This window comes from Manihot esculenta, chromosome 3 (genome assembly GCF_001659605.2).
Source record: "Manihot esculenta cultivar AM560-2 chromosome 3, M.esculenta_v8, whole genome shotgun sequence".
Lineage (NCBI taxonomy): Eukaryota > Viridiplantae > Streptophyta > Magnoliopsida > Malpighiales > Euphorbiaceae > Manihot > Manihot esculenta.
Genome location: NC_035163.2, coordinates 29,845,051 through 29,863,802, shown reverse-complemented (window position 1 = coordinate 29,863,802; position 18,752 = coordinate 29,845,051). Strand labels below are relative to the sequence as shown.

The 18,752-nt window shown below is 32.8% G+C and overlaps 3 protein-coding genes across 3 annotated transcripts; all 3 read right to left on the bottom strand.

The window, feature by feature from the left end:
* Nucleotides 1-1,241: 1,241 nt before the first annotated feature.
* LOC110611234 (protein NETWORKED 1A) lies at nt 1,242-4,839 on the bottom strand. The gene is made up of 2 exons (XM_021751427.2): nt 4,703-4,839; nt 1,242-4,495 (listed from the first exon to the last, which is right to left on the bottom strand). The coding sequence occupies exons 1-2, from the start codon at nt 4,803-4,805 to the stop codon at nt 1,263-1,265; spliced, it is 3,336 nt and encodes a 1,111-aa protein (XP_021607119.1). The 5' UTR covers nt 4,806-4,839; the 3' UTR covers nt 1,242-1,262.
* A 5,175-nt stretch (nt 4,840-10,014) lies between these two features.
* On the bottom strand, nt 10,015-12,939 carry LOC110611235 (protein NETWORKED 1A-like). Its single transcript, XM_021751428.2, has 2 exons — nt 12,459-12,939; nt 10,015-12,141 (listed from the first exon to the last, which is right to left on the bottom strand). Exons 1-2 carry the CDS (start codon nt 12,559-12,561, stop codon nt 10,133-10,135), a joined length of 2,112 nt encoding a protein of 703 aa, XP_021607120.1. The 5' UTR covers nt 12,562-12,939; the 3' UTR covers nt 10,015-10,132.
* A 2,844-nt stretch (nt 12,940-15,783) lies between these two features.
* LOC110612368 (40S ribosomal protein S3a) lies at nt 15,784-18,419 on the bottom strand. The gene is made up of 7 exons (XM_021753140.2): nt 18,262-18,419; nt 18,124-18,171; nt 17,901-18,006; nt 16,758-16,895; nt 16,467-16,652; nt 16,169-16,369; nt 15,784-16,060 (listed from the first exon to the last, which is right to left on the bottom strand). The coding sequence occupies exons 1-7, from the start codon at nt 18,270-18,272 to the stop codon at nt 15,965-15,967; spliced, it is 786 nt and encodes a 261-aa protein (XP_021608832.1). The 5' UTR covers nt 18,273-18,419; the 3' UTR covers nt 15,784-15,964.
* Nucleotides 18,420-18,752: the final 333 nt, after the last annotated feature.

The following is an 18,752-nucleotide window of genomic DNA, read 5'->3' as shown; positions in this document are numbered from 1 at the left end:
CTGCCAAATTATTATTATTATTTCAACAAATAAAAAATAAAAACAAAAGGATGTCGAATAAATTTTTAATTTTTTTAAAGAAACAAGATTGATCAATTAGTATAATTTTAAAAATTTTTAGGAAAATGAAATGAAGCATAGTCGTAGACAGTACAAGGACTATGTACCGTGGGAACCCTATTGCCATACTACAATTAAGTTTCAAATTAGGGTTTGATGGTTACTCTCTACCAAATCTATGGTGCTTTTAAGGCACTATTGCTGGAAAATCACCGACCCAAGAGATGTGATCTACTTGTCTGCCTTGCATCTCTTTTTCTTTTCTCTCTCTTAAATTATTCTGGAAGGAAAGTAGATAAAGTTTATGTATTTGAAATGGATGTTGAAGGATGCACCATGCATAACGCTCAATTCATAGTTAAAGGCATCACCAACCATTGAAGGACAGCTTGTGGTTGAAGATCTTGAAAAGCAATGGACCCCCCGATATGTTTTGATCCACACCCGCAGGTTCCCTTCAGAGATTCTGAAAAGTTGTTGGAAAGTAAAAGGAATTACAAATATTTTGCAGGGTTTTGTGCTAGCAAGTGAACTGTGGCCATCCCTTTGCCCCCACATAATCTAGCTACCATATTTGAAAAGGAATATCCATGGAGATCCATCTCTAGTCTGCCTTGACCATTTGCAGCTTTCTTTTCTCCTACCACTTCCTTTCACATGGCTGGGGTGAGAATGCAAATGGGTATAATCTCTGTTCATTATATATAATCATACATACATTTTCTCACAATTATTATTTTCATATGCTAATAGTGTATTATACGATTTCTCCTTGTCAAATCTTGTTCATTAAGCTTTTAAGTTTTGCATCTGGTTTTTCTTTATACTTTTACTTTTTTACACTTTAAACTCTCATTTTGCCAAACAAACATCGTAAGAACCTAATTTGTTTCCTCATTTTGAAGTTATTTACTAGGCAGCCTATCTCAGCAAAAAAATAATCTAATTTCAAGAAAACTCAGAGCTAAAAGATTAAGAGCGAATTACCATGGCGGTATAAGGTAATATGGAATTTTACAATACAACCCTTATACGTAAAGCTATAGTTACATGACAAAAGCTCGAAGTGACCAATGAATGTGCACATACAGGAACTTTCAGGTCTTTTTTCATGGCATCGTAAAAGATTTGTGATGAGTATTGACATTTTGCTTTGGCTTGGCTTTTTCTTTTTTTTGTGTCCTTCCTTTCGTGAGAGCAATCTATGAGTCATATTGCAACAATACTTCCTGGAGACATGCACTATTTTCCTCTTCCAATATACACATTTTCTTTCTCAAATCTGAAAATTTCTCAAGTAAAGCTCTGTTTTCTTCAAGTGCCTTGAAGTTTTCTTCTTGCAATGCAAGGTAAGAACCCTGCAAACTTTCAAGACTTGCATGTTGAATTTCCAGTTCATCCTTCAATACCTCCTCTTGCTGCTCTCGTTTACTTGCTTCCATTCTCAGTTGCATGTTCATCTCTACAAGTTCATGCATATCCTTTTGCAGCATTCTATATTGCTCTGCCATAATGTCACACTCCTGCTTAAAGATTTTCTTCTTCGACTTGATTTCTGCGCCCTCTAATCTTAGTTCTCCAATTAAAGTTGAGAGCATCAAGTTCTCAATCACTAGTTGTTGCTTCTCATCCTCATTTCTTAGAAGGGAATCTTTTAAGCCCTCGATGTGATGCAAAATATCAAGAACAGGAATTTGCCCTTCTTCGATCCCATCTTCATGCTCATTGACTGGATCAAACTGAATAGCTCTGAATATTTGCTGAACTCCCATTTTCAGCTTTTTAGTTTCATCCAATAAGAATTCTACTTCCACCTGTTGCTCAAGATTCTTGGTCTCTAGCTCTAATATCAATTTATTTGAGAATTTGGATGCTTCAACATGTTTCTTGCATTCAAGCAACAAAGATGAATTCTTCTCTCCCAAATCTTGTATAAACTTCTGCAAGATGAAGATCTCAACCTGAGCATTGACAACCCTGTCTAGTTCATCTTCATATTCTTTGTTACTCAATTTAGTTTCTTCTTTCTGAAGAAGGACCTGGTTCTCCAGATCTGCCAATTGGGATTCACTAGACTGTATATGACATGCACGCCCTTGTCTTTTTTTGCCAAGGTAACTCTGCAGTTCTTTTGCTTCATGTTTTTCTTCTAATCTTGTAAACCTCCTTTTTAGAATTCCAAGTCTCTGTTCAACATTTTCTAGCTGACTCATGAAGGTGCTTCTTTCATTTTGAAGATTGGATTTCTCATCTTTGAGCGTCTGACATAATTCTTCCAAACCTTTTGACTTCGCCCTTAAACCTCCAACTTCAGCATTTGCACGAGTGAGTGAATCCTCCAGCATGGCATCTCTGTCCAAGAGCCTTCGCATATTCTCAGTCATAGTTTGTAACTGAGAAAGCAGGATGGCTTTTTCAGCAACAAGACCAGATTTTTCTCCTTGAAGAAACTGGCAGGACTCCTGTAATTCTTCGATCCGTTTCATTGATCCCTGAAACTTGCTATTCAATTCTGATAGAGATCTCTCCAGACCAACATTTCTCTCCAGAAGCTCATTCATGTCCCTCAACTTCTCATGTAGAGCTTCTTTTTCATTTCTGTCCATTTCATAGGCTTCTTTCAGCTTCAAGTTCTCGTCTTGCAAGTCCTTGACTGCTGAATTCAGGCTCTTGGGATCCAAACCAAATAAGCTCAATTGCTCTATTAAATCATGATATTTCCTATTCAAGTAATCAATATCCTCCTTCAAATGTTGGATCTCTTTCTGCAGGGAATTATTTTGGGCCTCTTGTATGGAAAGATCCTGTTCGAGTTTTTCTTTCACTTCTTTCAGGTTGAAATTTTCATTTTGTAAACTCATTATTGAACTTCCGGAGGAACTTTTCAGTTCATCAAGACTCTGGTTCTCTTCCTTAAGCCGCTGGAGATCTTCCTGCAGGTCGTTGTTGCTTATCTCCAAGTCCTTCAACAACTGAAGTTTCTTCTCAAGCTCTTGTGCCAAAACTCTCTGCTCCTCTTGAGATTGAGAGTGCAGCTTCTGCAAAGTTTGCAAAGCAGCTTCAATTTGGATAAACCGTGAGCGCTCATTTTGCAGTGAAGTTTGAAGTTTCTTCAATTCGTCTTCTTTCTCCAGAAGTCGTTGATCCTTTTTTGCTATCTTCTGTGCCAGATTGTCCGCCTCCATCTGCAGAGATTGATTTGATCTCTCTAACAGAAAATATTGTTCTTCTACATCTTTCAATTTTGCAGCACCTGTTATAATTTCACTATTGAGTCTTTGGACATCTTCTTGGGAATGAGAAATTTCACACTCCATTTCATCTATTCTTTCCAAACATTGCTCATACCGAAGTTCTGCATCTTCTTTCTCTTTGTTCAACCTGGCAAGAGCTTCCTTCAATGCTTTAACTTCAGCCTCTGTTCTTTCAGTTTGCTCATTAAGCATTTTTGCATTTGCCTCTGCAAGCGAGATTTTATTCCCCAAAATTAATATCATTTCAAGACATTGATTGTATTGAAGAAGATCAGCTTCCTTGTCAACCTCCAAGGTAGAAAGTTCTTGCTTGAGATTTTTAGCTTCTATTTCTGCTTTTATTGCTCTTTCGTTGAGTCCATTTGCATCCTCATGTGTTTGAGAGATTGTATTCTCCAGACTAGATATTCTTTGCGAACATTTATTGTGCTGAAGGAGACCAACATCCCTCTCAGATTCTAATTTAACAAGGGTTTCCCTCAGGATTTTGACTTCAATTTCAGCTCTGCTTGCTTGTTCTTCAAGTCCTCCAGCTTCCTTAAGTTCTCTTTCCAGGATAGATAACATCTGCATCTTCTGCTGGCATTGAAGAAGAACACCTTCCTTTTCAGTTTGAATCTCTGCAAGGGTTTTCTTCAAGTTTTTTACTTCAGTTTTGTCCCCCACCAGTTCTTGGATGTTTGGGCATGATTTCGTCTTTCCTCCTGAAACTCTTGAAACCAATACTTTTGATTCAAACATGTCATTTAAATCACTTCTGCTAATTCCAGAGTCTGATCCTTCGGGATTTCTACTGTTGCTTTTCATGGCATGCAGGTTGGCCGAAGAGAGTCCTAGTGCATCCTCGTGCGAGTCACCTGAGTCAACTAATGCATGAACTGGGTGTGGCATTTTTGGCATGTGAAGCTCTCCCTCAGCACCTGAAGAGCCTAAGAGTGAGTCATCAGCCAGCTCACAAGGCACTTGGTTTGGAAATGCTTTAGCCATGGTTTGATGGGCTTGCCGAAGATCCATAGTTGCATGATCATACCTCTCTGCTAGTGCACGGTAAGCACGATAGAACTCTTCAACCAATTTCAGCAGCTGTGGACGTTTTTTATAGTACATTTCTGCTCTCCTTGCAAATGAATCTGCATCTTCTTCAATGAGCTTGATCATTGCCTTTACTTTCGCATCCATACCTGTTAAAATATATTTATCTTAACTGAGAGAATTGCCTATGCATTGTAAAAAAAGTAGACTTATGCGAACAACAGTTCAAGTTCTTACAAGGGGCTATCCAGCGAACAATTACCATAACTCTACTACCATCATTTTATGCAGTAAAATGCACTCAAAGGTCAGTTCATTAGACAAGAGACATGTCAGATCTAAGAAGAGAATAAGACCTGTAAGATTTTCCTGAAGCCATTTTGAATTCTTCGGAGTATTGTGGCTATCCCACCACCAAGAATACAATCGCCTGGATTCTGAACGGGATAAGTCCGCCATGATTCCAGCCAAGCACAACAAAGCTATTGAATGGACTTTACAAAGGTCGGGTCCTTGCACCAGTGATAAAACCCAGGTATTGGATCCAGGCCAGGCTTTACTGGTGAATAATTTCTTCCAACCGCCCAATTGAACTCTTGTAGAGCCTGCTAGATTTTTGTTTCTCTTCTTGCACCTACAGGCACCTTAACCATCAAGAATCATAAAATTCATTAAAACTTCAAGGCATATGGTCCAAATTTACAAAGCTACTATGCAGGCCACCTGCTCAATTGAACAACAATCAACTGTTTCTCCAGCCAAAGGAACACCTCACTTCAGTAAATTTCAAACTGTGAATTGAAGGATAATGAAAAACAAGATCTTCAAGCCTGAAATTGCAAACCATGTGACTAAAGAGTTAAAAGAAATATATGAAAACAGAATCGAAAAAAAAAAAATCAATCAAGGAGAAATCAAAGGCAATATACTTAAATATCGAGCATTCATTTTTTGATCTCCCGAAGTCCATGAAGAAAGAAGCAGTAGTATGAAGCATTAACCATGATTGAAAAGCATGACTCCACATAAGTCTCTTTGCAAATAAGGAAAGGAAAATCCAGCGCTTGGTCCCAATGATTAAACCCAAAAAAAGCTATTGAAATATATCCATCTATGGTAGAAAATGCAATCTTCGTGCAAAGTGATCTAAAGCAGCACCTAGGAAAAAAAATTATTGACCAAACCACCATGACTTAGAGCTACCAAGAAAAAGCAACTGCAGTTCACATAAACACAAAAGTATGAGCAAAAAATTATCTTGTACGCGCAGAAGAGTACTACAAGGGATGGTGGTTTTTGATCTGCGAGTTTCTCAACATTAAAAAAAGAAAAGAAAGAAACTCCAATCAATTGGGTATGCACAAAACTGCAAAAAATGACTACTTCATGGCTATTAAGGATCAAACACACGTACCAAAAGAACAAACCCAGTGATGGGTAGTGATTAGCAGCTGCTGCTAAACTCCCTCCTCCATGTCGTACTAATTACCCACATATTCTCTTTCTAACTCAGAAAAACTCACACAGAGTCTCCCTCGCTCTCTCTACAATGGACTCTGTATTATATTCTGAGTTTGGTAGAGTTACTGTAAAAAAGGCTGACAAAGAAACACAAGATAAAAGTAGGAAAATAATTTGGTAAAAGAGTGTGTTTAATTACGATAAAACACATTTCACCTTGAAATTTTTAAAAACACCAAGTACCTCATCTCGCTTAATTCTTATTTTTTTTTTATTGAAAAATGGTTATTTCCAAAAAAAAAAAATATTGCATTTAAATAGAATGCAATATAAGAAAATAAAAAGATTAAAATGCATTAAAATCTTTAATTATATTTATATTAATATATGAAATAATTCGATCGAAATTGACTCAAATAATTTTTAGATATATTTTTAATTTGGTCTAAAATAGTTAATTCAAGCCATTTAATAGTTCTGTGCGAACTTGTCACACCCATTCTCTAATCTATAGAGGCGGATATGACTCAAAAAGATTTTTCCATGATATTTATATATATAACTACATACAACATGCTATAATTTTAAAATATTAAACATATACGAGAGGACTGATGGATGGTCTAGTCAATTCATAATATATTTACACTAAACAAAATACATTCAATACTTCGAATATACAATTTATACATTATCTTCCAAAATTATAAAAAGTTATAAAGGACTTAGAATTGATTCGATCTCCACTAGATTCTGAGTGGAAGAAGCGGAAGAAAGGACAATTAGGAGATGTAGACAGTTAGGAGTGGATCACCAAAAAGGATCTGTAATATTAAAAAGTATAAAGAGTGAATACAATTTATTCGGTGAGCAGATACATAAATAATAAAGAGAAAAAGATAAAGTTTAGGTATTTAATAATACCAAATATTTGGTTAAAATAAATCAGCTCAATAAAAACAATTTAATTCAATCAATATAAAATAAATTGAATATAAATTGTTAAGATTTCACTGCTAAATGATAAATTTAAAAATTATAAATGTGAAAAATAAAATCTGCATACACTCGTAATATATTTCATGTGGATAATGTTGACATCTCAGATGTGATAAAATAAAATAATGACAGCCTGAGCAATGCTGGCATCTTGGCCTCTATGATGACAATATTGGTCCAATAGCTAATAAAATACTGGTCATACACATGTGCAGAGCTACCCAAATGTGACCACCTGATATACGCTCCAAAAGTTGTTTATATATCATGCGCTGTTCCAAAAAAGTGTTATCTGTATGGTGCATATACAAAATGTAATAGGGTATTTATTCAACTGCACTTTAAATTCAATTTTTATTCATTCAAAAAATATAAATTCATTTAATCCATTCTCATTTTAAATAAATAAAATAGCATATACATATATAAGTATATTTAAGAAAAGTATCAATATTTGGGACAAATAACTTTAGATCGTAGGAGCACTCCTATTATCTATCTTGAAAATTGGGTCCTCCCCTATAATTAAGAAAAAAAAATATATCAAGTGATAAATAAATATTTTAGGATGAAAATATAAAACGTAAAATGCGAAATTTTAAATATATATTTATATATATTTTTTAAAAAAATTCGGTCATATTTCGGCATAGCTAGACCTCTCAAAATTACACAGACTCAACAAAAATACACAATAAATTGTAAATATTATTTAGATCAATCTATGAAAATCGATCCCAAAAAAATATAGAATCACATTAATTGGGTCTAACTAAAACTTATCTCTTTTTAATTCTCAAATTATAAAAATTATTATTTAATAGTAGAGAAAATAAATTATATCGTACTAATTCTAATAAAAGGAATAAAACTCACATCTCCGATGATTGGAGCTTGTGGAAGAAATTCTTGAATTTTTAAACAGGATATTAGTTTAAATAAGGATTTATGTAACATCCTCTAGGCCCACCAAGGCACCTGTATCAGACAACTCCATCTGTAGACCTTCCTCAATGAGCTTGTAAAACTCATTCACCACTGGCCTCCTCTCTGCCGATATGTGGGATAAACTGCCGAGTGATTTCCGGCTTAAGGCGTCTGCCACAACATTCGCCTTACCCGGATGGTACTGAATCTTGCAATCATAGTCACTCAGCAGCTCCACCCATCTTCTCTGTCTCAAGTTCAAATCTCTTTGACTCAGGATGTACTGTAGGCTCTTATGATCCGTGAAGATCTCACATCTAACCCCATAGATCTACTTAAAACGGTTTACAAGAGTAATGAAGTCATGTGTTTATAATATATAGAATGTGGACATGATGATTTGTAAAATGATGTAAAGTTATGAGTAGTTATGCAATGTAATGACATTGAGGATTAGAGGTTGTGCTTGCCCTATGTGTAAGGTATCCCTTTTAATGCATGATCCTAAATCTTTTTATGATGTTTTTTTGTAGACCAACTCAACATATGATGTTTTGTCCATTGGGGCATTGAGGAGATCCCACTGAGGGGTCATGTTTATGATTATGATTATGTTCCGTGCATGTACAGGTTGAATTTAGTGTATGATAGAATGAATGAAAGAAAAGTTTTAAATTTTTATGTATGTTGTTGATCATGTATGGGATTAAACAGGTTTTCAGGTTGTATGTCAGGCTTGCTACGGGTCTTGGCGGCCTTAAGCCGACCCGGATCCTAGCGCCGGTAGCGGTCCGATTTTCGGGTCGTTACAATTTAATTAAGAATTTTAGAAGTTTATGAATAGATTGGATTGAGGGAAGAGATTTAAATTAATATAAAGCAAAAATATTTTTTTTAAAAATAACAAAGGGTTGCTCTGTTTTTTCGTGGGAAAGAGATATGCTATGGTTTCGGGAAGGTCCCGAAACCAGAGCTTTTAATGCTTCTTTTTTTTTTTTTTTTGAAATGGGGGATGGGGAATTCGAACCTGAGATTTATCAGGTTTAACTGGATGCACTTACCATCAGGCTAAGTCTGGGAGTGTTTTTCATGCTTCCTTTTATCTTTTTCTTTCTTTCTTTATTTTAATAATAATAATAATTATATATATAAAGTTATGATTTTTATAAATGTGGTAGGATAAAATTATTATATACAATTTTAATTTTGCCGATGTATAAAGGAGCTATATATCTCAATACTATCTTTCATATATAAAGTAATTATTACATTTTTTCATGTAGATGCTTGATGTGGAATAAAGTATCATTCTTATTTCAATTAAAATATGAAAACATTTCTCTAAAATAAAGTAAATGAAATATGCATGGTAACTCATATTTATCATTTTTATTGTATAAAATATAAGGAAAGAAAATATTTAAGCACTTTTCAAATCTTACTTAAGGCATATGCACAGTCAAATTTAAGGTAAATTATATCATCATCCTCAATTTTAGAGTTTATTTTATGTTGGTCTCTGAATTTTATTTTATTACTAAAAATTCCCCTAATTTTAATTTTTTTTCCTTATAAAAAATTTCATTTTACTTGCACTAGCATATTTCCAAGTTAAAATAATGAAATTACCACCCTTTTCTATTTCTCTCTTATTTTATAACAAAATGGTAAAATAATATTAACAACTTTAATTAAATATTGCGTAAATAGATGAATATTGAAAATTTTAATATTTTGTAAAATAATATAAAAAAATTGTAACATTTTATTTTAATAATATAAGTAATAATTAATTTTATTGATAAATATAATAAAATGCAATACAACGTTTTTTTAATTTATTATAATAATAAGAACACTTAGGGTTAAAAAATTTATTTAGTTATATTTATATAATTAGTTCTTTAATTCAAGGCTTATTGAAAAATCAATCGTTTATGTGTAAAAATTAAAAACAAACTATATTAAAATATTCACTTCAAGATAGTGACGAAAACTTTTGTTCCTGATGGTAAAAATCCGTCGCTAAAGATTTTAGTGATGAATTTTTATCTCTCGCTTAAAGTATTTTGCATCAGATTTTTGACGACGAAATTAGTTCCTGCTGCTAATTTTCCGTCACAAAAAGCATGCAATTAAAATTGCTTACTAAATCCATCGCTGAACAGCCTATTTGCATTGCAGAAAGTCAAATTATATTAAAATTATAAACTAACATATAATATTAATAATAATGATAGTAATAATAATAAAAATAAAAATAATAAAATTGTTTCACCAATTATTTTTTCAATGATATTTAAAAATATTTTTTTTTTCAAGAAGAAATCCCAACCTTAAACCCCAAAAGAGCTTCCCCCTACAAAAATATGCGTCCAAGTACTTCTTTGACCACTGTGTTAACGTTCTTTATTCACTTCTCCTGTTGATTTCAGCTTTCTGCCTCTCATCTCAGGCTTTTTCCAGCATTTGAAGTGAGGATGATTCGTTTTTCCACAGTACTGACATGGAGGGAATTCTGTATATCTCTTCATTGATTCCTGAAGCTTGCTATTCAATTCTGATAGAGATCTCTCCAGAGCAACGTTTCTCTCCTGAAGCTCATTCATGTCCTTCAACTTCTCATAGAGAGCTGCTTTTTCATCTCTGTCCTTTTCACAGACGTCTTTTAGCTTCAAGTTCTCCTCTTGCAAGTGCTCAATATCCTCCTTCAAATGTTGGATCTCTTGCTGCAGGGAATTACTTTGGACCTCTTGCAAGGAAAGATCCTGCTCGAGTTTTTCTTTCACTTCTTTCAAGCTGAAAGTTTCATTTTGTAGATTCATTATGAAACTTCTAAAAGAACTGTTTAGTTCATTGAGACTTTGGTTCTCTTCCTTAACCCTTTGGAGATCTTCCTGCAGGTCATTGTTGCCTACCTCTAAGTCCTTCAAAAGCTGGAGTTTCTTCTGAAGCTCTTGCGCCAAATCTCTCTGCTCCTCTTGAGACTGAGAGTGCAACTTCTGAAAAGTTTGCAAAGCAGCTTCAATTTGGATAAACTGCGAGCGCTCATTTTGCAGCGAAGTCTGAAGTTTCTCCAGTTCATCTTCTTTCTCCAGAAGTTCTTGATCCTTTGTTGCTATCTTCTGTGCCAGATTGTCTGCCTCCAACTGCAAAGATTGATTTGATCTCTCTAAAAGAAAATACTGTTCTTCTACATCTTTCAGTTTTGCCGCCCCCGTCAGAATTTCACTGTTGAGTCTTTGGACATCTTCTTGGGCACGAGAAATTTCGCATTCCATTTTAGCTATTCTTTCTAAACACTGCTCATATCGGAGTTCTGCCTCTTCTTTCTCTTTGTTCAATCTAGCAAGAGCTTCCTTAAGTGCTTTAAATTCAGTTTCTGTTCTCTGAGTTTCCTCATTAAGCATTTTTGCATTTGCCTCTGCAAGCGAGATTTTATTCTCCATAACTGATATCGTTTCAAGACACTGATTGTACCGAAGAAAACCAGCTTCCTTGTCCACCTCCACTGCAGAAAGTTCTTGCTTGAGATTTTGAGCTTCTATTTCTGCTTTAATTGCTCTTTCATTGAGTCCCTTTGCATCCTCATGTGCTTGAGAGATTGTGTTCTCCAGACTAGATATTCTTTCCAAACATTTTTTGTACTGAAGAAGACCATCATCCCTCACAGATTCTAATTTAACAACGGTTTCCTTCAGGATCTTAACTTCATTTTCAGCTCTGCTTGCTCGTTCATCAAGCCCTTCAGCTTTCTTAAGTTCTCTTTCTAGGTCAGATAACTTCTGCAGGTTCTGTTGGTATTGAAGAAGAACATCTTCCTTTTCAGTTTGAATCTTTGCAAGGGTTTTCTTCAAGTTTTGAACTTCAGTTTTGTCCCCCGCCATTTCTTGGATGTTTGGGTATATTCTCATCTTTCCTTCTGAAAGTTTCGAAACCATTGCTTCTGATTCAAACGTGCCATTAAGCTGTTTTAAACCCTTTCTTTTAACTCCAGAGTCTGATCCTTCTAGATATTCACCGTTGCTTTTCACGGCATGCAGGCTGGCCGAGGAGAGTCCCAGTGCATCCTTGTGCAAGTCATCTGAGTCATGTAATGCATGAACTGGGTGTGGCATTTTTGGCGTGTGAGGCTCACCCTCAGGACCTGAAGAGCCTGAGGGTGAGTCAGCAGCTACCACAGGAGGCACTTGGTTCGGAAATGCTTTTGCCATGGTTCGATGGGCTTGGCGGAGCTCCATAGTTGCATGATCATACCTCTCTGCTAGTGCACGGTAAGCACGGTAGAACTCTTCAACCAATTTCATCAGCTCTGGACGTTTTCTATAATACATTTCTGCTCTTCTTGCAAATGAATCTGCATCTTCTTCAATGAGCTTGATCATTGCTTTTACTTTGGCATCCATACCTGTTAAAATATGTTTATCTTCATTGAGAACATTGCCCATGCAATGCAGAAAAGTAGACTTATGCGAACTACTACCTCTTACAAATCATATCAATTTGATTAAGAGGCTGTACATATACCAGTTCACCATGCACAATGAAAGCTTAGGCATAATTCAGAGCTGTTAATTAATTTCAGCAGTAAAGTCTTTGCAAGACCAGTTCTTTATAGCATCTTAGTAAAACATCACATGTAGTCCTACATGTTATACAATACAACGCACTCAAAGATCAGGTCATTAGACAATAGACATGTCAGATATAAGAAGAGAATAAAACCTGTAAGATTTTCCTGAAGCCATTTTGAATTCTTCGGACTATTGTGGCTATCCCACCACCAAGAATACAATCGCTTTGATTCTGAATGGGATAAGGTCGCCATGATTCAAACCAAGAACAACAAAGACTGGTATGGGCTTTACAATTCAGACTTTACTGTTTCTCCGGTCAAAGGAACTTGTCAATTCTGTAAAATTCCAGATTGTAAATTGAAGGGAAATGCACAACTTCTTCAAGCCTGAAATGGTAAACCATGTGAATAAATAGTTAAAAAATGTAAAAACAAAAATATCAGTGAAGGAGAAATCAGAGGCAATATACCCAAATATAAAAAATTCATTCTTTTGAAATCTCGAAGGTCCATGAAGTAAGAAGCAGTAGAATAAAGCATTAACCATGACTATAAAAGTACCAAGAAAATGCAAGCAGTGCATTGTATTCTGAGAATTTGGTAGACTTACTGTAGAAAAGGCTGACAAAGAATGAGAAGACAGTGGGAAAAGAATTTGTCTTAAAGAGGAGATTTTATAATATACGTATGGACATATAAGAATATGAGATGAAGGGCATTTCTGTCCGTCTCAATTATTAAATATTCAGCTATATAATAGTTGATTTGTAAAGATATATCATATTGTTTATTTATTATTAAAAAATATATAAAATTGATAGTATATTATATAACATATAAGATTTAAAAATATAGTAGGTAATAAAATAAAATTTATTTTTATGATATAAAAAATAAATATTATAACGGATTCCATTATTATTGTAATATTATATTTTTATTTATTTTATATTTATGATAGTTGATAAATTAACCATCCACTAAATGTTAAGTTTAGGGAATTAAATTTTTTAAAACTTAATAATTGTTAATATAATTAATAATTTTGATGTTACTACGGTTAAGGAAGTTTTAAGCTGACGAGCTATAACTGATCTCAATTATTAGGATTTGTCATTATTTAATAATTTTATTTTTTATTATAAATTTTTTATTTCGGAGATAATTTCTTTTTCTATTAATTTTATTCGTAAATCTAATTATATAGTTCATGCATTTGTTGATTGAGATTTTTTTTCCCGCCGCCTTCTAATGATATTTCTGAGTTATTGCTACCGAAACTTAATGAAATTTACTTTTTTATTCAAAAAAAAATAATTGTTGATATAACATCTTTTATATATTTTATTAATGTTACTTTTTTATATTTTTTAAATAATATCTCATATTAAGCTATATTTTATATATATTTTATATTATTTTTCTAATTGTTCACATATAAATATAAAATATAAAAAAATTGTGACAATTTATTTTTTAAAAAATTTATTTGTTTATAAATAGATAATAATTTTGTTATTTTTCAAAATTATTTAAGATTTATTATTAAAATTTTAACAAATATTATTAATTGTTACCCCATTATTTTATTTTTATTTTTTACTTTCAACGATTATTTCAGTAATTCTTAACTTTTAATTTTTTAACTTTCCACCAAATGGACTGTAAGCATAATAAGATATGATTAGTGTGTTTAACTGAGATCCTGATAAACGATCACATTTTTCAATTTTTGTTATTATTTTGAGATAGGAACAATAACCTGAAAATGGAGATTTCGACAACAGTTTAGTGCTATCTTTAAACTTACGTGTGCCTATTTTTGAAAAAAAAAATTTCATAAAAAGTAAATTAAATGATTTTTTTTTTTTGTGAATTATATGAAAATGCATTGCATTTATGTAGAAATGTAAAAACCTTACTAAATAGATTGCAACTCATTTCTAAAGAAAAATTGACTTAAAAAAATGTTATTTAATAATTTTATATCGGCTATTATATATAATTTCGATTTAACATAGAATAGAATTTAAGTATACAGCTGATTTTTACATATATTTTTTTTAAATTTCAAATTATTATTATTATTATTATTCCAAAAAAAAATTATAATTATAAACTCACCTCCGGCTAAAATAAGTTTGGTCTTGAAAATTTTGAAAACATAAAGTACCTAACCTCACCTAATTCTTAAAATTTCTAGTGGAAAATGTTTATTTCGAAAAAAAGCAATATTGCATTTAAAGAGTGGAAAATAGAAAGATTAAAATGTGGTATAAGTTTTTTATTTTAATAATCATTTCATCACCATATTTTTATCTAGACACAGGAAATAAAATTCATATTATTTAAATGCGTGAAAAATACGTTTTTTTTATTTAATAAATACATTTTCCATATATAAAGTAATTATTACATCTTTTTCGTGCAGATGCTTAATGCACACTCATACTGGATTGAAGCAATTAAAATATGAAAATATTTCTCTAGAATAAAGTAAATAAAATATGCATGGTAACTCATATTTCTCATTTTTATTTTGTAAAATAAAAAGAAGAAAAATATTTCCACTTGGGATTAAAAAAAAATCATTTAGTTGTATTATATAATTACTTCTTCTTTAATTCAAGGCTAATCGAAAAATTACAAACTAAAACAAACTATATTAAAATATTTTGGTTTGTGTTTCAGTTTATTTTTAAAAATTTAAAAATTAATTTATAAAATTCAATAGCTTAGTTCAATTAATAAGAGTGAATATTTTCTTTCTTTAACACTAAATCAAAATAAAGGTGTATACTTTTAACTCTTTGAAAAAATCAGTTAAGAATACTTCTAATTTATATTATTAATATGCACCTATCTTTTTTATTATAATATTTACAGTGATTATGAGTTTTAGTATAATAATAAATACATTAAAATTGTTTCAATCTCGCGACAATTTTATTTTAACAAAAAAATTTCATAAATATGTTGATGATAAAATATTAAAAATTATAAATTAGTATATAATAATAAAAATTTTGTAATCATTTTATAATTTTTTTTAATAATATTGAAAAATATTTTGTTTTGTGAAAAAAATTCCAAACCTTAAACCCCGAATTGAAATAAGCATCTATACATACAAATATGTGTTGAAGTACTTGTTTGACCAGTGATTAACCTTCATCCACTCCCGTTGATCTCATCAATAAGATAATTGTGCCAACTGATTTATTAAAAGTTCAGATCAAATAATATATTCAACCAATTTAAAATTTAGTATAATATCGTTCCAAAAATTAAAAATTCCACTGGACTCAAATCCACTCGAAATTATAAAAAAACACAGAATATTTCAATGCAAATGTCTTAATTAACACAAATGCACCATAGAGATCATATTCTATAAATTTCCTACATTAGAAATATCCTCGAGCCAACTCCATTAATATCAAATAATGGGAAATATATAAATGTTCTTGTAACTTTGGGCAACACGGCAACAGAATCTTTGATTATGCCAAAATAGGTCCTCCAAAGAACCATTCTGAATCAGTTCAATCAAAATATGCTAAACAAAAACGAGCAGCAATTTAAAACATTGTCTGCAATTTGATAAAAGGAGATCAACAGTAAATAAATAGCAAAAACAAAAAAATTTTCAAGCTCATACAGCAGCAGCTTCAGCTGGGGCCTCAGCCATTGTTTCATCTGCTGGCCTTTCCAACTTCACACCTACATCCTCTGAATAATCACCGTGAACCTGCATGATACAATAAGACCATAAGAAGCAGCACACATCTCAAAACTATTTCATTGATGATCCCAAAAGAGGTAAATATTGAAGCAAATATATGAGCAGAATACATGCCTCCATCAGTTTTCCAAGATCAAATTTTGGAGCTTTCAAAATCTTTACTTTCCGAATGAAGACATTCTGTAATGGGTAGATACTTGAAGTTGCCTTCTCAATTTCCTTGCCAATTATCTCAGGAATGAACTTTCGGACCAAATCCTTGAGATCAGAAGACGACGCTTGGGCTATCATGATCTCCCTCATTTTCCTACGGATCTGGTAAAATAAAAGCAAAATTTTGTCATAAACAAGCAATCTAGATAGGAAAATTCAGAATAAAGCATTCATCGTGAAAGGCAATATCATGCTTTACCTGTCTTATCTGACTGGATTGTGCATAACAAGTCCTCTTCACCTGGTTGGGTCGTCTCTTTGTAAACCCAATGCAGAACATCCTCAAAGTGTAATTATCAGTTGTCTTCACATCCACATGAGCTTCAATCAAGGTTTGCCACTTCCTCACCAAAGACCTCAACTTGTCTGTTGTAAAATCCATTCCCTATGTCATGCAGCAACGAAACATAAGAAGAGAAGCAGATAACAGACCTTTCAAAATCTCAAACAATACCATTACAAAGAAGAGTATTTATAAAATACACCATACCCAGAAATTTGTCAAAACATTCCTCCCTTGAACATCTTCGGCTCTCAACCGGATCTTTCTGTAAGCATGATCTTCATCACCCTGAAGGTCAGCTAGGGAGATCTCAAACACACGGTGTTTGAGTCCTTCAGAAGCAATCTGTTAGAAACCAAAGCAGATGTAAGATATACACTGGAATTTACATGCACACGTTGCTCACAAGCAGTGTGTGTATGTATTGCACATGACATAGGCACACACTACAAAAACCGTGTAACACAATAAAATTAACTTGATAAATATCGAAAACAGTTATTACTACAGGCTAATACAAAAATGAATGCTTCATTACCAAAATTTAACCAACAAAAAAGTTCTAACCGCGTTTGCAAGAAAAAAAGGGTGGGGGGCTAGTAGTAAAATGCTAATGCAAAAATGAATGCTTCATAACCAAAATTTAACCAACAAAAAAGTTCTAACCGCGTTTGCAAGAAAAAAAGGGTGGGGGGGTAGTAGTAAAAAGCACACTGCAATTTTGAATAAACTAGGAAAAACAAAACAAGAGAAAAGAAAAGAGCATACATCAACATCAAGCAAATAGCATATCAGCACTAGCACATGCACTTCAAAAGAAATTTAGATAAATGGCAGTTGACACTAGAATCAGGCAAATAGATGTTCATTTTTCACTTGTAAGGACATGAAGGTTGCATTATTGGTTTAACTTGTTGGATACTGAAGTGAACTGGCTGCTAACAAGTACACAGAGTACCATTCAATAAGGCAAATTAAAAAACACAAAGGGAAAGCTGAATCTAAATAGTTTCATCCCTCACTGTTCTCTCAGAATGTTAGGCAACTCGGAATATATAGCAACTAAACTAAGTCTGGCACCATTAGACCAACCCGCTAATTCTAAAATAGTTCAATAGCAAATATCAGCATCTAAATCACAGAGTAAAATGAGGTTATAACTAGGAACTTAAACCAATCACGATGTTACAAATACTAGCCAGTACTAAGTAGCTAATGAATATGCACCAGCAAAAAACAAGTGCTCAAAACCTAGATTCAAATATAACAATAACAATTATCCTTGTTTCAAAGACCAAATAAATTGCAGAGGTAATGAAATATCAATAAGTAGATATAAGGCATTCATACCTTAGTACCCTGCGTACGAGTAACAAGAGTCTTGCCCACATTCTTCACTTGGAACACAGATGGAGCTTTAATATCGTACCAGTCCTTCTTTGCAAAGGGATCCGCTCTACCGAACAAAATAAAAATTGAAATCAGAAATTTAAAAGCCAAGACAATAGTGATTTTCTTGGAGACCTTTCAAAGTGAAAGTAAACCAGAAAGGCAGATCACAAAAAGCACTCACGCCTTCTTCTTGCCTCCTTTCTTTCCCTTTGAAATTCTCTTGTTCTTCCTGCATAAAACAACGAAAACATATTACAGATAAACTCTTTTTGCATAACAGAGACAGAATAGAGAGAGAGACAGAGAGAGAGAGATGTACCCGACGGCCATGGTTGGTGGAGGTGAAGAGCTAAGGGCTGAGCTTTAGCTGCAGAAGAGGAGTAAAACGAGGACGGCTCTAAGCGCAAACCCTTGGCAGACTCAAAACCCTAATTTAGGGTGTGATTTAAATAGTTATCAGCGGAATGAACCTTGTGCTTCTTTCTGCTGTACACTGAGGGTTATTTGGTACTTTTATATGGAAGTTGGAGGGTAAATTTGTGTCAAACGTACGTTGGTTATTGCGGGAAGCAGTTGAACTACGTCGTTTCACTCAAAAATTATAATATCACACTATAAAATAATAAATAGTATATTAATAAAAATTAAATTTAAAATTTTTATTAATATATATAATAAAGTCCATAAAAATTAAAAAATATAGTTTAACTTTGGTCTATTGACCAAAATAATTTAAATGTTTTTATAAAATATAAGATTCCACTTGACTTTTTTATTATTTTCTAATTACTTATATTTTATTAAATAAAA